Source organism: Pongo abelii, chromosome 8, assembly GCF_028885655.2.
Source record: "Pongo abelii isolate AG06213 chromosome 8, NHGRI_mPonAbe1-v2.0_pri, whole genome shotgun sequence".
NCBI lineage: Eukaryota > Metazoa > Chordata > Mammalia > Primates > Hominidae > Pongo > Pongo abelii.
In genome coordinates, this window is record NC_071993.2 from 27,537,030 (window position 1) to 27,561,379 (window position 24,350).

At 39.5% G+C, this 24,350-nt stretch overlaps 1 protein-coding gene across 13 annotated transcripts in view; it reads right to left on the reverse strand.

Moving 5' to 3' along the window:
• The window catches only part of ANKRD26 (ankyrin repeat domain containing 26), a 110,965-nt gene that overhangs the window by 73,711 nt on the left and 12,904 nt on the right, over positions 1–24,350 (reverse strand). For 11 of the 13 annotated variants that reach the window (XR_010141391.1, XR_010141390.1, XR_010141389.1 and 8 more), the window contains exons 5-12: positions 23,311–23,381; positions 19,598–19,628; positions 15,898–15,970; positions 14,447–14,507; positions 14,155–14,354; positions 3,956–4,085; positions 3,256–3,317; positions 764–857 (exon numbers count right to left, since the gene is read on the reverse strand). Coding sequence is in view for 10 of the 13 variants with exons in the window: in XM_054523163.2 (XP_054379138.1) it covers positions 764–857; positions 3,256–3,317; positions 3,956–4,085; positions 14,155–14,354; positions 14,447–14,507; positions 15,898–15,970; positions 19,598–19,628; positions 23,311–23,381 (722 nt within the window). In the remaining 3 variants the exon portion in view is untranslated. Of the gene's footprint in view, positions 1–763; positions 858–3,255; positions 3,318–3,955; positions 4,086–14,154; positions 14,355–14,446; positions 14,508–15,897; positions 15,971–16,848; positions 19,569–19,597; positions 19,629–23,310; positions 23,382–24,350 lie in introns of those variants that run through there. The other 2 variants (XM_054523165.2, XM_054523167.2) reach the window with 2 other exon arrangements.

The window sequence follows — 24,350 nt, forward strand, 5'->3', positions numbered from 1 at the left end:
TGGGTAAATTTTACTCTACTTTGACAAGTTTTGGTACTGGAAGCTCATTTTAAACTCTTCCTATCTTTCTAATACCCTGCTTTTCCATTTTCTAAAGGATTATTTTATTTTTTATTTTTTTGAGATGAAGTCTTGCTCTGTTGCCCAGGCTGGAGTGCAATGATGTGATCTCAGCTCACTGCCACCTCCACCTCCCAGGTTCAAACAAATCTCTTGCCTCGGCCTCCCAAGTAGCTGGAATTATAGGTGTGTGCCACCACGCCCAGCTAATTTTTGTATTTTTAGTAGAGACAGGGTTTCACCATGTTGGTCAGGCTGGTCTCGAACTCCTGACCTCAAGTGATCTGCCTGCCTTGGCCTCCCAAAGTGCTGGGATTACAGGCATCAGCCACCGCGCCTGGCCCTAGAATTATTTTATTTTACCACTCTCCATTACGTACACTTGCTTCTTTGTCCTTCACTCACTCCCTGTACTCTCTGCCTTCCTCATTCTCATGTCCTCTTTCACTCCTCTCTTCTTCCTTTTTCTGACTCCCTCAGGTCTTAATGTATTTTGATCTAATAATTCAGTTCCCTTAGTGGCACTAGCAATTTAATCTGCTGCTGACACCTAAGATATACAACTTGTCACAATTTTACCTCTCTTTATTCTTACTATGCATTTAATAGGTGATTTTCTTCGGCTGTTAGAATATATCAACAGTCATGTTTTTAAATAAACACTCTGTCCAATGGCTTTTTTAAAATAAAATATAGCTCTTACCTTCTGCTTGTTCATTTCCTATATTTTTTTCTTTTCCGTCTGCAGCCCCAGCTAAAGGATCAACATACTTCTGTGGAAGATTCTCAGAGATACTCTGTTAAAATTAATATCAATAATGAGTTTCAGTTTTACAAAAAGAATGAATTGCTAAAGATTTTCTAATCACTTTCAAATATAATATGAATTTCCTATTTTAAAAGCAATTAGGCTTAAAAATAAGATAAGCATGTATTGAAAACCAAAACATTTCAATAAAGAACCTCATATATGCTCACTAGATTAAGCTTATCTTTTCATCTTCAGATGGCTATTGACTCTGCAAACCAAACACGGAAGGCCCAAGGACACATATTAACAGACAAAATATTAACTTATGTGCACAGTTCAACAAGGAACGAATATCAAAAGACCTAACTCTACTTTGTATTCCCCACCAAAAATAAGAGGGGAGCTTCTCTGAACCTAGTCCGGTTTGGGGGCTGCCTGATTAAGAGGGCAAAAAAAGTGTATTTTAAAAAATAGAATACACTTGCTATAGTACAGCATTAAACATTTAAAATATTTCTAATTATAGAAATATTTAGTGTTAAGATATGTGGCACGATAAGAAACTCGAGTATGCCCTGTTAAGTATAAAGAACACTGCAGAAGCTGCTTCATTTAAGTAAACAATGGCTTAGAAAAATCTAAATACTTTCTGATACAACTTTTACTGATAGGAAAATGGTTGACCAAAATGAGAAAGCAGTAAGAAAAATTTTGCTTTATGTTATGTCTAAAGAAAAGTAAGGAAATATAAGATACAAAATACAAACTCTCCCAATTAAGAAATAATTTCAAAGAAGTATAGCAAGCCTTCATAAAAATAGAAGAATAAGAACATTTATGTATTAAGCATGTGAAATGTGCCAGGCACTCGTCTGCACATTTTCTTTTCTATGCACTATAATAATAAAAATGATGATGATGATGGTTACCCCGCTTCCTGCTTCTTGGTCATTCTAAGATGTTAAGAGCAAAATGATAAACAGATTTGAAGACTGTGCCCTCTGCCCAGAATGCCCTCCTTCTAGCCTTTCAGATGGCTGCTCCTTCTCTTCCTTTAGTTGGCAATCTAAGGTCACACTCAGAAAGATCTTCTCTGACTACAGAATTTCACTCCCACTCCGATCCCCATCCTGACTACAAACTCCCTCAATTTTCTCTAACCTAATACTTTCTGTTTTCTTCATATGAAGCACTTATAGTGACTTGTAAGTGTTTGTGGTTTACTTGTTTTTCAGTTCCTACTACTACAGCATAAGCCCTCACCTTGTATATGCAGTGTCTAACAGCCTAGCACATGGTTGGTACTCAATAAACAGAAATTTATTCAAGCTCAAACATTTAAAATCTCATTGGGAAGGTCTCAAGTGTCAACTCACTATATTCCTATAGGATATCTCCAGTAACTGTCTACTGAAACTTATACCCCAAATTAGAAATCCACATTCCTGTTCCAACTTTCCCATTCTTTTCTTGACACTACTGCCTTCACGTTTACAAAAAGTACCCTGAATATTTATTGTCACTGGAAATGATTTTGAAAATCATTTCTACTTATCACAATACCACTCAACCAAATTGTTGTTATTATTCTCCATATTCTTCTTTCTCCTGAAATGTTCCCTGCAGATCTATACAAATATATATTAATACTTTAAAGTCCCAGGCATTATCTTTTCAAGTTCTAAGTTGTTAAAAAAAAAACCAAAAAACAAAAAAAAACTACATTCCAAACTGTTTCTCTCTGAATCTCATTAGAACCTTTACTCATCCATACATAACACAGAATCATACACTTGGCCATAGGCTAACCTGAAATAATTCTTTCTTTCTTTTTTTTTTTTTTTTTTTGAGACGGAGTCTCGCTCTGTTGCCAGGATGGAGTGCAGTGGCGCGATCTCAGCTCACTACAACCTTCGCCTCCTGGGTTCAAGCGATTCCCCTGCCTCAGCCTCCCGAGTAGTGACTACAGGCACACGCCACCACATCCAACTAATTTTTTGTATTTTTGTAGAGACAGGATTTCACCATGTTGGTCAGGATGGTCTCCATCTCCTGACCTTGTGATCTGCCAGCCTCAGCCTCCCAAAGTGCTGGGGTTACAGGCATGAGCCACCTTGCCTGGCCGACCTGAAATAATTCTTTAGTTTTTAGATAAATTTAACTTCAGAACCCATACTGATTCCATGTGACTTCTAAGCCTTTTTTTTTTTTTTTGCACTATCCTACACTGGATTCTTAAATGAATCTTGCAAATTAGCAGAATTATAGTATGCAGCAGTAATATACTTAGCACATACTTTATTAATTATGAACTGAAAAATATAAGAAAGTAGTTCCTTATGGATGTATGCAGAGGTAAAAAAGTCAAGTCAAAGCATCTCTTTATGTTTTAACATCACTCAATGCTTATATTTTAAAATAATAGTAACAACCATAGAAAGTACCTCAGAATCCCAAGGTGATTCTATATCTTCCTCTTGTCCTAATCCTAATGCGGACATCATATCTATCAAATGTGATACACAGATATATTCATGAGAACATTCACTATTGTAAATTTTAAATACATATATCTACAAAAATAAAAAAATAAAAAAATTAAATACATATACAAGTCTATCTCCATTCATGAATATTTCAATAAAATAAAAATAATAGCAAAAAAAGAATTTCACAAGGTTGATGCAGTCTCAGGAAAAAATTGGTAATATGAAGAAAGACGGCAAAAGAAAAATATTTTTAAAATGAATATACTATTTGGGTCTGCATATGTTAATTGGTTGTCTTAGAATAGAATTATTATTATTTTTTTTGAGACAGAGTCTTGCTCTGACGCCCAGGCTGGAGTACAGTGGCACAATCTCAGCCCACTGCAACTTCTGTCTCCCGGGTTCAAGCAATTCTCTGCCTCAGCCTCCCGAGTACCTGGGATTATAGGCATGCACCACCACACCCAGCTAATGTTTGTATTTTTAGTAGAGATGGGGTTTCATCATGTTGGCTAGGCTGGTCTCGAACTCCTGACCTCAGGTGATCCACCCGCCTCAGCCTCCCAAAATGCTGGGATTACAGGTGTGAGCCACATCTGGACCCCAGAATAGAATTTAAGGATGGAAAAATATTCAGAGATATCCACTAACTTACCACTCCTATTATTTTTGTGCACTTCATCAACGTAAGTCAAATTGTCATTATCTGTTTGCTTTAGTGGAGCACTTTCAACAATATCAATACCATTTTCTTTTTTTCCAATGCCTGGCTTTGTTGGTTCTTCCTATTAAAAAAAAAAAAAAAAAAAAAAAAACTTCAGAAAACACTATTTATTCACTTACCCATTCAATCAGACACTGTATTAGTCCATACTTGCACTACCATAAAGAAATACTTGGTCATCCAAGATGGGGGCATAGCTTTTTTTTTTAAAGAAACACCTGACTGGGTAATTTACGAAGAAAAGAGGTTTCACTGGCTCACGGTTCTGCAGGCTATATAGGAGGCATAGCAGCTTCTGCTTCTGGGGAGGCCTCAGGAAGCTTATAATCACAGCAGAAGGCAAAGAGGGGGCAGGTGTCTCACATGGCAGAGCCAGGGCAAGAGAGCAAGGTGGGCAGGTGCTGCACACTTTTAAAGAAGCAGATCCCATGAGAACTCACTTGCTATCTCAAGGACAGGACCAATGGGGATGGTGCTAAACCATTCACTAGAAATCTGCCCCTATGATCCAATCAACTCCCACCAGGTCCCACCTCCAACACTGGGGATTACATTTCAATATGAGATTCGGGGCAGGACACACATCCAAACTATACCAGTCAGTAAGACAATAAGCACTTATGTCTTAAAAATGTAAAACTAAAAATATAAACAGAAGACAGATTCTATCCTATATTTATCAAGTGTGGGTAGAAATAAATAAAAAAAATAAGAACAGAAAAGTATAATTCATTACTTCTACAACTGAAGTGAATAAAGGACAGTAAGGGCACAAAAGAGAACAGTCAGTTCCACCTGGGAAGCTCAGGAAATGATGCAAAGATAGGGCCATACTATGAGGTAGACCCAGTGCAGTGATATGGTTTGGCTCTGTGTCCCCACCCAAATCTCATCTCGAACTGTAATCCTCATGTGACAAGGGAGAGACCAGAGGAGATAACTGGATCATGGAGTGGTTTCCCCCATGCTGTTCTCGTGATAGTGAGTGAGTTCTCATGAGATCTGATGGTTTTACAAGGGTTTGGTAGTTCCTCCTGCATTAATTCACTCTCCTACGGCCTTGTGAAGAAGGTGCCTGCTTTCCTTTTGCCTTCCACCATGATTGTTTCCTGAGGCCTCCCCAGCCATGCGGAACTGTGAGTCAATTAAACCTCTTTCTGTTATACATTACCTAGTCTGGGGTATTTCTTTTTAGCAGTGTGACAACGGAGTAATACATGCAGACTGGGAATGTAAAAGGTTTCTAGACAGGGCACCATAAACAAAAGGATGAGGCATGAAACAACACAACAAATGAGGGTACCAAAGTAATGTGGTAAAATTGGAACACAGTCAGAGGGAATAGCATGAAGAGAAAAAACAGGAAAATCAGGCCAAACCACCAAGGACCTGTGTTAAGCTAGAATGTGAACTTCCCCTTTCATGTACTGGGGATCCAGTCAGTAAGCAGGTGAGCTAGAGCATCACAAATACATTTCAGAAAGGTCACCCTGGCAGCAATGTAAAGACAGATAAACATGGGGGTGGGGGAAGTGGTCAGGACAAAAATAGAAAATTTTTTTTGGAAAAAATTTTTGGAATAAAAAATATTCCAAAATTACAGGTCAGAAAGTGAACTGTCACATTTTCTTTGGGCATCCTAAAAAAAAAAAAAAAAAAAAGTGAATTGCAATAATAAGATACGAGAAATGTGGCTGGGCACGGCGCAGTGGCTCACACCTATAATCCCAGCACTTTGAGAGGCCGAGAAGTGGGCGGATCATGAGGTCAGTAGTTCAAGACCAGCCTGGCCAATACGGTGAAACCCTGTCTCTACTAAAAACACAAAAATTAGCTGGGCGTGGTGGCACATGCCTGTAATCCCGGCTACTCGGGAGACTGATGCAGGAGAATTGCTGAAACCCAGGAGGCAGAGCTTGCGGTGAGCAGAGGTCATGCCATTGCACTCTAACCTGGGCAACAAAGTGAGACGTCGTCTCAAAAAAAAAAAAAGAAGATATGAGAAATGATAAGCAGGTAGAAAATAAAGAACTTGGTTAGTGACCGGATTCGTAATTTGAGGGAAAACTGGAGTGCAAGATTTCTCCTGCTTCAATGTTTCAGTGCTACTTCCTAGGTGTTATTTACTAGGATGGGGAAACCAGAGGACAGAGTAAATTACAAAGAGTCAGGAAAGGGTCAGGAACAAAGTCTTCAGTTTGGGACATATTAATTTAATTATTAATAATAATTAAAATTTGAGGCACCCAGGGAACTTAGGTTTTTGGTGGTTTTTTTTCAGAGACAAGGTTTCACCGTGTTGTCCAGGCTGGTCACCAACCCCTGAGCTCAAGTGATCCTCCAGCCTTCACCTTCCCAAGTGCTGGAATTACAGGCATGAGCCACTGGACCCAGCCTACCCAGGGGATTTAGAAGACAGATTTGGCTAAATACATTTAGAGTAGAAGTAGATGACCTCAGGAAAAGCATATGGTCTTAAGTAGATAAATATTTGTAAAATACACTAAACTGGTAGAATTAAATAATATGAACCTACACAGAACTCTGAAATTTTGAAAATGAAAAGACAAAGAAGGAAAAAAACATGGGATTTAAGGTTTCAATTACATATTTCAACATTTGGGGAGGGGTGCAGTGGGCCCCACCTGCAATCTTAGCACTTTGGGAGGGCAAGGTGGGAGGATCACTTAAGCCCAGTGGGTTCAAAACCAGCCTGGATAATATAGCGAGACCCCATCTCTACAAAAAATAAATAAATAGCTAGGCATGGTGGTGCATGCCCATGGTCCCAGCTACTTGGGAGGCTAAAGCCAGTCCCAGAAGATTTAAGCTTCAGTGAGCCTTGATCATGCCACTGCACTCCAGCCTAGGTAACAGAGACTCTGTATTAAAAAAAAAAAAAAAAAAAAGGCCAGGCATGGTGGCTCACGCCTGTAATCCCAGCACTTTGGGAGGCTGAGGTGGGTGGATCACTTGAGGCCAGGTGTTCAAGACCAGCCAACATAGCAAAACCCCATCTCTACTAAAAATATAAAAATTAGCCATGTGTGGTGGTACACACTTGTAGTCCCAGCTACTCAGAATGCTGAGGCACAAGAACTGCTTGAACTCAGGAAGCAGAGGTTGCAGTGAGCTGAGATCCCACCACTGCACTCCAGCCTAGGTGACAGAGCAAGACTCCATCTCAAAAAACAAAAGAAAAGAAAGCTATGATTATCCAAGTTGAAGATTGAAAAGTCTTCAAATATATCTATGATTATCAAGCAAGACAAGTATTCACATAGAGAAAAGGACTAAAAAATCAAGTCAACAGGATTCTGAGTTTTAGAGATGAATGAATTTATGAGCAAGGTTTAACAACTATGAATACTAAAGTTAACAAAGTTTCCTGACGAGAATATAAAATGTCCTCATTGCTGGAGGTACTTTTAAAAGTAAAAAATCATCTTCCAGAGATTTTTTTTTTTTTTTTTTTTTTTTGATATGGAGTCTTGCCCTGTCACCCAGAATGGAGTGCAATGGTGCGATCTTGGCTCACTGCAACCTCCACCTCCTGGGTTCAAGCAATTCTCTTGGCTCAGCCCCTTGAGTAGCTGGGATTATAGGCATGCGCCACCACGCCCGGCTAATTTTTTGTATCTTTACAAAAGATACAAAAAAAGAGACAGGGTTTCACCTTGTTGGCCAGGCTGGTCTCGAACTCCTGACCTCGTAATCTGCCCGCCTTGCCCGCCCAAAGTGCTGGGATTACAGGTGTGAGCCACCACGCCCAGCCCAAAGATAATTTTGCAAACTCCCTTGGCGATCTTTCCTTCCTTATGATTCTATAATAGGTAGTTTATTTTAGAAAACAATAATAAATTTTGATCGCTTTCATTTGGTGTATGCATATGTGTCCGTACACACAGATATTAATTATTAGCATAAATCAGAATATCTGCAGAAATAAACAATTGCTACATTCATTTCTTTTTTTTTTTTTTAAGACAGAGTCTCGCTTTGTTGCCCAGGCTAGAGTGCAGTGGTGCAATCTCGGCTCACTGCAAGCTCTGCCTCCCAGGTTCACGCCATTCTCCTGCCTCAGCCTCCCGAGTAGCTGGAACAACAGGCGCCCAGCACCAAGCCCGGCTAATTTTTTGTATTTTTTTTTTTTTTTTTTTTTAGGAGGGACGGGGTTTCACCGTGTTGGCCAGGATGGTCTTGATCTCCTGACCTCGTGATCCGCCCGCCTCAGCCTCCCAAAGTGCTGGGATTACAGGCGTGAGCCACCGCGCCCAGCCGGGACTACATCCATTTCTCTAAGAATGCTTATACTAAAATTAATTTTCCCTAATTTTTTTCCCAAGATGACAGATGGGAGGCACTGTGACCACGCCTCTCCCACTTGGAAAGACAAAATAGTGTGTACGGATTCGCGCTGCAAACTTTTTTCCAAGAAGCAACACAGGACCTTAACAGAGAAACTTAAAGAAACCAGAGACCCTGTGAAAGAACAGGCGGGCAGCAGTGTACACGATGAACCAGGTAGAAAATCGTGAGCCTCCAGAGTGTGAACGGGAGAGACGGTCCCTGGAACACACTTCCACTGGGAAGCCCGGCAATCCAGGCCACGGGGAAGCCCTAACTCCCCCTGCGCTGGAGCTGAGTGAGTGAGCAGTGGGGAGCACACAAGAAGAAGCGGCATCCCCATATACATTGCGTGCATTCCCTGAATCCAGCAGGGACAGAGGGAAGCCATTCCTGATCCTACCTCACAGGCGTCCTCCTGGAAGTCAGCCAGCTGACTCAGGCTGCTGTCACAGGTGGAGAGAAGCTCCCAAATGAGAGCTGCCATATCATCTTGAGTGGGGATGACCCCGTTGGCCAGAACCACAAGGTGAACAAGAAGTGTGCCCAGGCTGCAGGAGCTGGATGCCCCTTGTTCCACAGGCGGATCAGGAGAGGCGTGGCTTGAAAGTGTGGTTTCTGTCCCTCAGAAAGGCTTATGGCCCCGGACAATTTTGAGTTCCAAGCACAAGCTGACTGGAACCCTGCTAGCTGCTGCTAGCAGAACCCTATAGGTGTGAGACCTGCCTTGCCAAGCCCGTGCTGAGTGAGACATACTGTCGCCTGATATCCCCAGCTCCTTCTGTGGATTCTTTTGTGCAGCAGAGGCAGCTGAGCTTCTCCCTGGAACATTACTCTAGCAGCCAGGGAACTGCCCTCTGATCCCCAATGGGGCCGCTGCTTGCACCCACATGTGGGGAGCCGGAGTGTGGACTGGCCTCACCCAGCCCCCACCCGGCTTTGCCCCTCCACCTACCACGGTAGCATAACACAATGGACAGGGACTTTTGGGAGATCCATGGCCCCAACCATTGTCTGAGACTCCAGAGTATTTCCTTTGGGTAACCTAAGGCAAACAAATCCCACCACTACCACCACAACTGGCGCTCTTTTGCAAGCGCCACCTCCTGGCTAAAACTCAACCAGCACAGCCCATCACAACATCTGCAAGCACAATGACACAGCACCAAGGAAGTAGCAAACTTCTGTGCATCCTCAGTTATCATCACTGCCTGCATCATTCTGGCTAACCAGGAGGTCCTGCGTCTGTCTATGTGCCCAGCACATTAATACTACAGCTGGCATTTGAAAAAACACACAAAGGCTATTTGTAATGAAGGAAATCTCACAGAGTCTACATCATTCCCCTTCCCACCCTATCAGAGCAGGTGCTGGTACCCGCTGCTGGGAGACTCGAGGACAGGTCATCTCACTGGATCCCTTGCAGACATTCCCCAGCACCACCCTGGAGTATGGCAGCCCACTGGGTGGCTAGACCCAGAGGAGCAGCAGGATTCACAGCAGCCAGGTTCTCAGGGGCTGCTACTCCCAGGGGAAGGAATGCACCACATTGAGAGGGCACCCCGTGGGAAAAAAAGAAACCAGACTGCAGGCCTTCTGCTTGTGGAAAGTTTCTTTCAGCAGAGGGACAGGTGCAGTGCTGGGCTCAGTGGAGAAAATCTAGGGCTTTAACAGGTAGCCCTGGGGCATGTGAAGGGTCTTGGAGAAGAGAACTTCTCCCTCTTGCCCACCACTGCAGACACAGCTAGGGCTTTTCCCATGAGAGCATGATGTGGGTGCATCTGTAGACAGCCTTCCTGAAGCACCTCAGGGTGACTGCATCCCACAGGACTGCCCTCCACGTTCAGGCCTGCATGAGGACCACAATCCCTCTCTATATGGAACATCAGTATTCCTGCAGATTAAAAAAGGTGCCTGTCTGATCTGATTAGCTGGAACACCAGGTCAGGAGTGTGACTGGGAGGCAGACTGCTTTCCTGTGGCTCCCTCCCTTCCCCCTGAAAACACTTTAGTGCATATCACTGGGAGCTCCCCCTGCCACGTTTGTCAAGGCCAAACTTGGGGTACTGCATTTATCCACCTGCTTTAGCTACAACCAGTTCTTACCCATGGGCGCCTTCAGCCTGAGGCCTGAAATGTCCAATCCAGTAAATAAAATACTGGGGAAAAAATGTTTTAGGAAACAGAGTAGGCATCTGAATTTTTAAGTGCACAACACTGGAGAATGAGATAAGATTCATGAGACTTCTGTCATTCCAGTCCCACAGGAAACAGTAAACCTGCTCACAGACCCAGTACATTGCTATTACTACCAACATCTGAGAAAATCATCACACAAAGATTCTCTGTAACGAAGGAACTCACTACTACAAGGTCTTCACTACTGAAAGCACCCAGAGCTGAAGCTAGGTGACAATAAACTACAGACATTAAAGTCACATCCTCAAGGGGGGAAAAATAAATTAAAAAAAAAAAACCCAGTCAAATCAAAAATAAATTCAAAAATAATTAGAAGAAATAGTCCACCTAAATTAGAAGGAACCAGAAAAATAATTCTGGTAATATGAAAAAACAGCATTCTATAATCCCCCTAAAAGATCACACTAACTCTCCAGCAATGGATACAAAACAAGATGAAACCTTTGAAATACCAGATAAAGAATTCAAAAGGTTGATTATTAAGTTACTCAAGAATGTACAAGGGCAAGGTAAAAACCAACATAAAGAAATTTTAAAAACAATTCAGGATCTTAATGAAAAATTTTCTGAAGAGAAAGATATTTTAAAGAAAAACCAATCAGAACTTCTGGAAATGAAAGATACATTTAGGGAACTACAAAATATAGTTGGGGGCTGGGCATGGTGGCTCACGCCTGCAATCCCAGCACTTTGGGAGGCCAAGGTGGGTGGATCGCTTGAGGTCGGGAGTTTGAGACCACCCTGGCCAACATGGCGAAACCCTGTCTCTACTAAAAATACAAAAATTAGCCAGGCATGGTAGCGTATACCTGTAATCCTAGCTACTAGGGAGGCTGAAGTAGGAGAAGTGCTTGAACCCAGGGGGTGGAGGTTGCAGTGAGCTGAGATCACACTACTCCAGCCTGGGCGACAGAGAGAGGCTCTGTCTCGAGGGGGGAAAAGAAAAAAAGTAGTGGGAAGTTTTAACAGTAGGCTATGCCAAATAGAAGTAAGAACTTTAGAGTTTGAAGACAAGGCTTTCAAATTAATCCAATCAGACAAAAATAAAAAGAATAAAATAAAATAAATAAATAAGATTAAATAAAAAGAATTTTAAAAAATAACCTGTAAAGGAAAACCTATCAGACTAACAGCAGACTTCTCAGCAGAAACCTTAACAAGCCAGGAGGGATTGGAGTCCTATCTATAGTCTCCTTAAATAGGAAAAAAATTGTCAGCCAAGAATTTTGTATCAAGCAAAACTAAGTTTCATAAATGAAGGAAAAATAAAGTCTTTCTTGAACAAGCAAATGCTGAGGGAATCTGTCAATACTAGACCAGCCCTACAAGAAATATTTATAAAAGTTCTCAATGTTGAATTAAAAGGTTGATACATAACACAACAGAAACTCCTGAAAGCATACAATTCACAAGGCTTATAAAACAATAACATAATGGAGGAAACAAAGTCACTAGGTAACAATCAACACAATGACTGGAACAGCACCTCAGATCTCAATATTACCATTGAAGTAAATGGTCTAAATGCTCCACTTAAAAGATGCAGGTTGGCAGATGGATTTTTAAAAATCACAAACCAAATTCTCTGCTGTTTTCAGGAGACACACCTATCATGTCAGGATTCCTATACTCTCAAGATAAAGGGGTGGAAAAAGATATTTCACACAAAGAGAAACCAAAAGTGAGCAGGAGTAGCTATTCCTATATCAGACAAAACAGAGTTTAAAGCAATGACAGTAAAAGTAGATAAAAATGGTCACTATATAACGATAAAAGGATCGATTCAACAAGAAGATCTAAAAATCCTAAATATATACGCACCTATCTTCAGAGCTCCCAGATTAATAAAACAATTACTACTAGACCTAAGAAAACCTAAGAAAAGAGATAGCTGCACAATAATAGTACAGGACTTCAACACTCCACTGACAGCACTAGACAGGTCATCAAGGTAGAAAGCCAACAAAGAAACACTGGACTTAAACTGCACTCAAGAACAAATGGATCTAACAGATATTTACCAAACATTCTACCTGAGAACTGCAGAATATACATTCTTTTAATAAGCACATGGAACATTCTCCAAGATAGACCATATGATAGGCCACAAAACAAGTCTTAATAAATTTTAAAAAACTGAAATCATATGAAGTATCTTCTCAGACCACAGAATACATAGAAATCAATTCTAAAAGGAACCCTCAAAATTATACAAACATATGGTAATTTCCATTTAACTTAATGATCTGCTCCTGATTTCGGAGTTAATAATAAAATCAAGAAGGAAATTTTAAAATGTTTTGAAATAAGTAACAGTGCTACAAATTATCAAAACCTCTTATAGCAAATCAGTACTAACATCACACCTCAGGAAATTAGAGAAACAAGGACAAATCAAACCCAAAGCTAGCAGAAGAAATGAACTAACAAAGATCAGAGCAGAGCTAAATGTATTTATAACCAAAAACACAACACAAAAGATCAATGAAACAAAAAGTTTGTTTTTTGTTTGTTTGGTTTTTTTTTTTAGATGTAATTTCACTCTTGTCACCCAGGCTGGAGTGCAATGGTGTGATCTTGGCTCACTGCAACCTCTACCTCCTGGGTTCAAGTGATTCTCCTGCCTCAGCCTCCCAAGTAGCTGGGATTACAGGCACCCATCACCATGCCTGGCTAATTTTTCTGTGTTTTTAGTAGAGACAGAGTTTCACCATGTTGGCCAGGCTGGTCTCAAACTCCTGACCTCAGGTGATCTCCCCGTCTAGGCCTCCCAAAGTGCTGGGATTACAGGTGTGAGCCACCATGCCCGGCGGTTTTTTTTTAAAGATACACAGTTGATAGACCACTAGCTACATTAACTAAGAAAAGAGAGAAGATTCAAATAAGCTCAAGTAGGAATGAATATGGTGACAGTATAACTGATACCACCGAAATACAAAAGATCGCTCAAGACTACTATAAACACCTCTATGCACACAAACTAGAAAATCTAGAGGAAATTGAAAAATTCCTGGAAACACAAAACTCCTCTAGCTTGAATCAGGAAAAAATAGAAATCCTGAGCAGACCAGTAATAAGCAGTGAGACTGAATCAGTAATTTTAAAACTGCCAACAAGAAAAAAGCCCAGAGCCACACGGATTCACAGCTAAATTCTACCAGACATTCAAAAAAGAACTGGTAACAATTCTACTGAAACTACTCCAGAAGGTTGAGAAGGGGGAAATCCTCCCTAAATCATTCTATAAAGCCAGTATCACCCTAATACCAAAGCCAGAAAAGGACATAACAAAAAAAGAAAACTGCAGACCAGTATCTCTGATGAATATGAATACAAAAATCCTCAAGAAAATACTAGCAAACTGAATCCAACAGCACATCACAAAGTAATAATTCACCATGATCAAGTGGGTTTCATTTCAAGGATGCAGGGATGGTTCAACATACGCAAGTCTTAAATGTGATTCATCACATAAACAGAATTAGAAACAAACACCGTATGATCATCTCAATAGATGCATCATTATGAGGATTGTTGGGGCAGGGGAAGGGTACATGAAAAAAGTTTTTTAAAAAACAACTTACCTTTATAAGACCAGGGTTTGCTAACGACTTATGGGAAAGTTTTGGAAGAAGGTCAGGTGATTGATTGGTAGGATGAGAAAAGTCCCGGACTTTGATTGATGTAGGAAGGCTTTCAACCACAATTTCATCTTGACTATCGGAATCTCCATCCTCAAACAAAGTTCTATTTCCTGTTCTCACAATGCCATATGTTGCTTCTACTACAGTAAAAACAAAATAAAGAGTAAATGAAAACATATGTAATTAAGAATCAGTGAATAACACAAGAATAAGTAGTTTTCAAACAGCTTACAATTTTTCCTGGATTGCTGAGAAGCAGTCATTAGCTTTGCTAAGCTTGGTTTTGGGACATTCTAGAAAACAAAAATAAGAATAACAAGTTTTAAAAATAACAAGTATCAAATTTGATAAAATAATCGTAATAGATAGTCACCATTACTACATGATCTAACACAAACAACACAGATTTTGGAGTCACTCAGATGTAGGTTTAAACCTCAGTTCTGCCCTTTACTACATCTTCTCATGGGGTAAGGATTATGAGAGATGATATAGATATCCTCCAAAGGTTACTCCCCTTATCCCTAATTGATTATTATATAAATACTATGATATCTATTCGATTATTTTCTTAACCACACTAGCCTAAAATGAAAATTTATTCCTAGGTAGAGTATTATAAAAGTCAAACATTAAAACATTTAATTACATATTATTTTCTGAAATGTGTATGCATGATTTATATTTGCATGAATTAACTCTTGTAAGAAAAACTGTGAGCATTTTGTTCTTAGTATATTTTATTTAAGTGGGTTGGCACTGCAAATAGTATAGGCTGCTTCTATTCTGTCAAAAAGCTAAAAATAAATGATTGTATAAATTCAGCTCCTTACAAGAAACAGAGAAAAAAACAAAAATAATCCTTGTGGGGCAATGATTGCTGAACAAAAGCCACACATAACTACTAAATAGAAAGCTGCACCTAAATATGCTGCAAATGGAGACAGACATGGACTGAAATAACAGAACTGAAGAAATGTATTCTGCAAGGAAACATTTAGGCTGAGATAAATCATTTTTAAAAGATGAAAGTGTAGGGAGAAAAAAAAATAGAGGCATAACCAATCAAGTGTGAGCTTAAGTCAAGGAAGAAAAGGAAAAGCTTTAAGTATACTAAGGCACACGGAGAAACACAGACCTGTAACAGACTTTGGTTCATAGGATATCCCTGATAATACTGATTAGTATCTACAACCAGTTTTTTAAAAAATACTTCTGTAGTGAAGAGTTTAATTTTAAGTCATCCAATTAGTTAAAAATGATCATCTACTACTTCCTGGAAGCTGTAACATTCTTACTACAGAGAGAGAAAAATGGAAAAAGATTTTAAAATCATAGTAGGAGTGCTTATCCATATAAACTTTGACCAACTTTCATACTTCCTCTATTGTAGGAAAACTTTTCCCAATATAATTTTCCTGTCACTATGTATTTTCCAGTATATTCTTTTTTTGCAATCCCCACTCCCTCAAAGTATTTATCAATCCTTTGTTATTTACCAAAGTAAAAAAAAAAAAAAAAAAAGAATTCAACAGGCCATATTTCTATAAAATGGCTTCCCCTGACCACGTTTCCATTACAAACAGAAAACAATGATAAGTAGACCACTGCTAAATTTTAAGACAATACTATACAAAACTAGATTCAGAGTAAGAAAATTAAGTTCATGAGAGAGCACTTTACCTTGGTATCAAAATTGAGGTCTTCATCATCTGAGGTAGGCCACGAATCATCAACACCTGGTTTGCCAGAAAGCCTTTAGAACAAAAATATTTAAAAATGAGTGAATTCATTTCTTTAAAAACAAAACAAAACAAAAACCAGCTTACAATTTTCGATCTGGATGCCCCCTCCAAAAAAAAAACAAAAACCTGGTGAATGGTCAACTGTCTGTATATTAAATGATGTTTCTTGATCTAATTAAAATTTGACCTTGTTTTTGAAAAATATTTTAGTTACCAATTGCTGCCTCTACCTCTCCGAAACTATAAAATATTCAATAAAGACTCAACCTTAGTTCTATAACTAATAGTGACAGCCAAGATATTGGCAGAGCTTGGGAATACTTTGTCTTCACAAATTGTCCCGAAGGCTGAACTGAAAATCCAATTAATGGCTGATATAACTTTCGTTACCTGAACCAGCACAAACCTGATAATCTAAAACAAGGTGGAGATCAGATGCAGTGGCTCGTGCCTGTAATCCCAGAACTTTGGGAGGCAGAGGCAGGCAGATAACTTGAGCCCAGGAGTTTGAGATCAGCCTGGCCAACATGGCGAAACCCTGTTTCTACTAAAATACAAAAATTAACCAGGCATGGTGGCATGTGCCTGTAATCCCAGCTACTAAGGAGGCTGGGGCAAGAGAATTGCTTGAACCTGGGAGGCAGAGATTGCAGTGAGCCGAGATCATGCCACTGCACTCCAGCCTGGGTGACACAGCAAGACACTGTCTCAAAAAAATAAAAATAAATAAATAGGCTGGGCGCGGTGGCTCATCCCTGTAATCTCAGCACTTTGGGAGGCCGAGGCGAGCAGATCACGAGGTCAGGAGTTCAAGGCCAGTCTGACCAACATAGTGAAACTCCGTCTCTACTAAAAATACAAAGAATTAGCTGGGTGTGGTGGTGTGTACCTGTGGTCCCAGCTACTTGGGAGGTGGAGGCAGGAGAATTGTGTGAACCCAGGAAGCAGAGGTTGCAGAGAGCTGAGATTGTACTGTAGCACTCCAGCCTGGGCAACAGTGCAAGACTTTGTCTCAAAAAAAATAAAAAATAAAAAAAATAAATAATACATAAAACAAGGTAGAAAGATACACTGTCCCTTCTCTACTATCTATCTCCGTTTCAAAGACTAATCTGTGTCACTCAAAAATGGCAGTCTTGGTTCTTCAACATGAAAACCACTTAAGGCCTCATTGCTTCCCTTCACCCTAAAACAGTATAAGGAGTCCCCTGAAATGTATGAAATGTTTGAAAGCTAGATGGGCAAAAGTCAAAACACAAATGTATATGCTGTTATTGGGACTACTCACCCCAGAAATATTAAAACATTAAAAGTTATAAAATCCAATTATTTTCCCTATCGAGGTCCTGCCTTAAACTAGCAAGCCCTTAAAAATCTTTACAGGCACTCAGATACCTAAAGAGAAAGAATGCTGGAGAAAGAGTCCTGGTAGTTGTACCTGTATTTCCCTAAGTACTATCTAAACACCTTCCTTCCTATAAGCTCCCACTTACAGATCCCTCTTCTGCAGGGCTGCATAGCATCTCCAACTTTTAAGTCTTCAGCCTATGAAAGCACAAATTCCTGAAACGATGGTCTCAAATGCCCAAGAGTAGGAGCTCTCTATTTCTCTGCTCCTGGAAAACAAGCTAAATGGAGTCTCCGTCATCTGCCAGCAGCACAGGCATGTTAACAACTACCCAACTCCATGATTTGGGTTGCTCCATGACTGACTTGCCAACTAATCCTACCCCTGCCCTACCCTACATGTCCATGAGAAGGACATCAGAGAATTGGGAAAAGAGGCAGAGGTGTGCCCTGGGCCACAGATCTATGTAGTTCAGCAGCCTCCAGCTCCAAAGTACTTAAGGGGCTCAAAGCCACCGATAAGTTGAGGCAGAAGTAGTTATAGCACATTCCTATTGGCTGTAGAGACTCTTCCCAGTGGCTCAAATTATTTTAACATTTTTCAGTAGAAACCTTGAGAGTTTGTCAGTTCCTCCAATTATACAAAAAAGCAACAACCTGTTCAGGACTCCCCTGAACCCCCTATTTTAATATGCCTTTCTAGATAATTCCAAACATCCTGTATCCTTCATTCCAGTAATTTATCATTATTGAACTTGTCAGAAACCCCAATATTCTGATCTCTTTTCCAAAAGCCCAGTTCCTATCCAACCCAGTGCTGTTTCTTTTCAAACCTGGCCTTCCTCTGCTAATTCCATTCTTTCCTCTTCCACTGGGTTCACTAGATCCACTCACCCTTTCTATTATTAAAATATTAACCTGTAGGATGATAAAGAAGGAAGAGTACTGGGCTCTGAAATGAGTTCAAATATCATATCCAAATAAATCCCCTTGATCTCTTTGAGTTTCAGGTTCTCCATCTGAACCATTTGACCAAGATGTTAAACACAGATTGAAGTACTAGATGGCATTCTGATTAGTCTGATTCCTTAAAATCCTGAAATTCTAGGTGCTTTTGATTCTGTTGATAGGAAAATGAGGAATACTTAGCTGGCAGAAATGGAAAAAAATAATAGAACACAGTTGGCTGGATAAAGAAAATGTGGTAAAAATATTCCATAGAATACTATGCATTTTTTTTTTTTTTTTTTGAGACAGAGTCCCGCTCTGTCGCCCGGGCTGGAGTGCAGTGGTGCAATCTCGGCTCACTGCAACCTCCGCCTCCCGGGTTCAAGCGATTCTCCTTTCTCAGCCTCCTGAGTACTGGGACTACAGGCGCGCGCCACCACGCCTGACTAATATTTTGTATTTTTAGTAGAGACAGGGTTTCACCATGTTAGCCAGGCTGGTCTCGATCTCCTGACTTTGTGATCCGCCCGCCTTGGCCTCCCAAAGTGCTGGGATTACATTTGTGAGCCACCACACCCGGCCCTATGCAGTTATTTAAAAAAAAGAAAAAAAAAAAAAGAGAGAGAAACAAAATCATATCCTTTCCAGCAAATCAGATGGAGATAGAGTACTAGCCTAAAGGGAAAACCAAACTGGGAAGTCAGTAGGTAGAGAAATAAATCAGAAATATCCTCTAACTGGATGCTGAATATAATTAATACAATATGGTCTATAGGTAAATAGCTTTCACTTACAGTAAAATAATTCCTTTATAGGACTTGTGTGGTCCTTTTACGTAAAATGTATGGCCCTGTGGCCACAGCTAAGTGAGATCTGGCCTAAAACCTTTGATGATAAAGTCAAAGTACTAGTTACCACTGCAATTATCAAGCATATTAGGACAAATTGTTGGACCAACCAGGCTCCTAAGAAAAACTCTGAGAATTAACATATAACTAAATGTAGGTCTCTGAATTGATCTGATTTGGACCTGTACCTTGATCCAGTGCTGCACAAGTCTCTATCAATCCATGTTGAGGGACAAGAGAAGGGATTTGGGAGCGAAGCAGGCTGATGGTCAAATCATGGGTCAGTTGCTTGCTAACTGTGAGGTCATGGGCCAATTAATCAACCTCTCTGAACCACACAGTTGGGTTATAATATAGCACAGATACTTTGCAAAGCTGTTGGGATGACTATATGGAGAAGCACATAATATGATGTCTACCCAAAGTAGGGCACTCAACAGTTTTCTTTTCTCTGTATTCCTTTAAATATATTTTTAAAAATCTGTAAAATACTACCTGCTTAAGGAGTCTTCAGAGCTTTCATCCACTGTTAAAGAGAAAAGTAAAACACATGTTAAATCAACAATAGAAAAATATATGAAATTTAAAGCATAAGACTGATGGTTCGTTACAAAGTATCCCTCTGGGACCATATCTGGAGACTATAATAGAATTAATATCCTATATAAATATTCCATTAAACTCACATGTATAGAAAAAAGTTAATCTTCCCTGCAGACCTGCCACTCTTCTCTACTCACCTGACAATTTCCTACTCCTCATGTCCAGTTTAAATGCTTGTGCACAACCTGGAAACCTACCAATCAGCTGAGATTTCTCTCTGCCCCCTAACTTTTTACACTCAATAATCACTAAATCCTATTAACTGTACCTCTCTTCTGCCTTTGCCTTACATTTCCACTACCCCTGGAAATATAAACATATTTACTTAATGTATTTACTTAATATAATATTTACTTAATATGTTTATATTTCCTAGTTAAACATGGACTCTTAACCGATGGCTTTCACAAGGAAAAAAAACCCATGCATTCTTAATGTTATTTCTTAAATGAAAAAAAAAATTTAAGCAAAATAAAAAAGTCATAACATGAAGAAAAAGACCAACATTTTAAAATGAATAAACTGGCCAGGTATGGTGCCCTCATGCCTATAATCCCAGCACTTTGGGAGGCCAAGGCAGGAGGATCACTTCAGGCCAGGAGTTTGAGACCAGCCTGGCCTAACATAGTGAGACCGCATCTCTAAAAGAATAAATAAAATGAAATAAAATAAAATTAATAAACTGAGCTTCCTAATTTTATGTATTTCACCATGGATGGTGAGAACCTCATAATGGATGAATACTAGTCCAAGGATTAGTGACAAGGAAACTATGGCTTTAAATACTGCCAAAGCTTCCTTTGTTTCCACTTTACATGGTTACCTTCCATCTATCCTGTATATGAGGGGCCAGCAAACCAGAGGCCACAAGCCAAATCCAGCCAGCCATACGGTTTTGTAAATAAAGGTTTACTGAAGCAGTCACGTTATTCACTTACATATTATTTATGACTGCTTTCACATTACAATGGCAGGGTTGCATAGCTATGACCTAGGTTGCATAGCACCTAGGCCGGGTGCAGTGGCCCACGCCTGTTATCCCAGCACTTTGGGAGGCTGAGGTGGGCAGAACATGAGACCAGGAGTTCAAGACCAGCCTGAGCAACATGGAGAAACCCCATCTCTACTAAAAATACAAAAATTAGCCGGGCATGGTAGCACGAACCTGTAATCCCAGCTACTCAGGAGGCTGAGGCAGGAGAATCGCTTGAACCCAGAAGGCTGAGGTTGCAGTGAGCCTAGCCAAGATCACACCACTGCACTCCAGTCTGGGCAACAAGAGCAAAACTACGTCTCAAAAAAAAAAAAAAGAAGAAAGAAAAAAGAAATAAAATGTTTGCGTTCTGTAACACTAGAAAAATGCTTAGTATCTAAAAGATACTTGACAGTTATTTGCTAAGTAAACAATTATAGAAATCAATTAAATATTTTCATTGAAAAAACACAAATGAAATAGGAACAGCTCTATTCTATTATGAAAACTTTAAAGACCAAAACTATATCTGTTCCATATTCATATTTCTTGCAAGTTGCAAAACCTAACCTATAAAAGTTCTTTGATAGATATGTACCAAATTAAATGTGTCTTCATGCAGTTCAGGTTATAAAATGCATTTGGTGTCACATCCAGGTAGCACAGTAGCATTTTTGTTATGGCAAAACATTTCTGTCCAGGCGCGGTGTCTCAAGCCTGTAATCCCAATACTTTGGGAGGCCAAGGCGGGCAGATCACCTGAGTTCAGAAGTTCCAAGACCAGCCTGGCCAACATGGTAAAACCCTGTCTCAACTAAAAATACAAAAATTGGCCGGGCATGGTGGCGGGCACCTGTAATCTCGGCTACTTGGGAGGCTGAGGCAAAAGAATTGCTTGAACCCAGGAGGCGGACCTTGCAGTGAGCCGAGATTCCAGCCTGGGCAACAAGAGTGAAACTCCATCTCAAAAAAAAAAAAAAACAAACACACATTTCCGTACTGACTTTTTTTTCCCTGTTTTTTTTTTTAGAGTCTCCCATTGGACATTTTTGTACTTCACTATAATTTGTTGAGCCCAGAGTTGAGATATTTGAATATTCATTATGATAATCTTTCAGCTAATAATAACAGAGTGTTTCATTCTAACAAGATTACTGTTATCATGACAATTATCCAGAAGACAGAAGAACACACCTGTTTTTTTTTGTTTTGTTTTGTTTTTTGAGATGCAGTCTTGCTCTGTCACCCAGGCTGGAGTGCAGTGATGCAATCTCGGCTCACTGCAACCTCTGCCTCCCGGGTTCAAGCCATTCTCCTGCCTCAGCCTCCTGAGTAGCTGGGGTTACAGATGTGAGCCACCATGCCCAGCTAATTTTTGTATTTTTAGTAGAGACGGGGTTTCACCATATTGGCCAGGCTGGTCTCAAACTCCTGACCTCATAATCCGCCCGCCTCGGCCTCCCAAAGTGCTGGGATTACAGGCATGAGCCACCGCACCTGGCCAGAAGAACACATCTTGTTCTAACGAAGTAAATGTATCTCATTCTATTTCAACTTAGGCTAAATAAAGTCAGTAATAATGAGATTTTGTTGGTATAAGAATAAGTAACATGACTTGTGCTTCTCAACAAGGAATTGTTTTTCTGACTTCTGTATTCAGTATCTTTAAAAAATAATTTCCTATTGGTATTGGTGCACACTGGCTAAGTTCTGCAGTTCTTATTGCCATTTGTTTATGGTACCAGAAAGGTACTGTTGAGTTCCCACTTCTAAAGACAGTTAATTTTTAGTGGCCCAAATCACTATGTAATGACCCTTGAACAATACAGGTTTGAACTGCACAAGTCCACCTATATGTGGATTTTCTTCATCTCTGCCACCCCAAGACAGCAGGACCAACCTCTCATCTTCCTCTTATTTCTCAGCCTACTCAACATGACGACAACCAGGATGAAGACCTCTATGATAATCAACTTCCACTCAACGAGTAGTAAATATATTTCTTCTTCTTTAATGATTTTCTTAATTGTAATTTCTTTCTTGTAGCTTACTTTACTATATTATACAATACATATATGTAATACATGTTAATTGACTATATTATCATAAGGCTTGCAGTCAACAGTAGGCAATTAGTAGTTAAGTTTTGGGGGAGTTGAAAGTTAGTGCAGATTTTCAGCTGCACAGGGATCACCAGTCCTAATATGCACGTTGCTCAAGGGACAAATGTAATTAATATTCATCTAATAAACACAAACCATTTGTTATAAAAATAGAAGATCCATTTTTTATAACAAGTCTAGTTCATTATAATGCAATTATAAAGGAAACACACAACATACTAACTTAAAAACCTTTTTTCTTATTTATACAAAAATTTCATATAGGAATTTAGGGACGATAATTAAGTAAATGAATTTTTTTCAGATAGTACCATTTGATACCATAAATATCTACAAGTAACTTCTTAAATAATTCTAAATTCTAGATTACCAAGAGAAATTAAGAAAAAATACACATGCATCTTATACACTGATTTTTTTAACTGCTTTTCTGTGATCAACACTTCCTTACTTTTACTTTTTTATCCGTGGTACTATTACCAAGAGTAATTCACTATTGAAAGTCTTACCTGAATTACTATTTTGAGAAGAATTTTTAGGTATCCTTTCTTCTTTATATTCTGAAATTAGTTGGTGACTGCTATGTATAGAAAAATGTAATAAAATTATGTTAATACTTATATAAAACATATTTACCAAATATCTCAAAATCTTAAGAGTATTTCAGCCAATATCAGAGCTAATAGCAGAACTTTAATTATCCCATACACTTCAAATATGTAAGCTCTACAAACTTTTTTTGTTTTTTTGAGACAGAGTCTTACTCTGTCGCCCGGGCTGGAGTACAGTGGTATGATATTGGCACACTGCAACCTCTGCCTCCCGGGTTCAAGTGACTCTCCTGCCTCAGCCTCCCAAGTAGCTGGGATTACAGGTACCCATCAGTATGCTCAGCTAATTTTTTTGTATTTTTAGTACAGACAGGGTTTCACCATGTTGGCCAGGCTGGTCTTGAACTCCTGACCTCGTGATTTGCCCACCTTGGCCTCCCAAAGTGCTGGGATTACAGGTGTGAGCACTGCCCCCCACCAAACTTCTTATTAAGCTTCAAATTAAAGGAGAAAAAGAGTAAAGTGAAATAGTTATGAAGTGAGGGCAGCGTAGCTCAGCAAATTAACTAGAGTTGGCTTGACATGATGGAAAGTGTCCTGAACCCAGAAGAAGTCCTAGCTCTGTAACCAACAGCTATTTGTTCTTGGACAAGAGGCTTCTCTTAGGCTCAACATCATCTTCTAAAACATAAGGATTTTACTGCCTTATTTCACTAGAGTTATAAAGATTTAACAAGATAACACTTTTTAAATGCTCAGAGAAATAGTAAAGAAATGGAATAATTTATTCCTGAATTTTATTGCTAAAACTATTTTGGAATCCCAAATAAAACCCAATTAAATGTTTCTCCAAAGGTTCTAATATTCAAATGTTGCCATTTTCAGAAAATGTTACTAAGTCCTAATTTTGGTTATTAGTTATTCTCTTCTTTGTGGTTTCCAATCTCAGTGAATTTCATAATTTGTAACTGAATTCACTTACAGCATCTCATTAAATT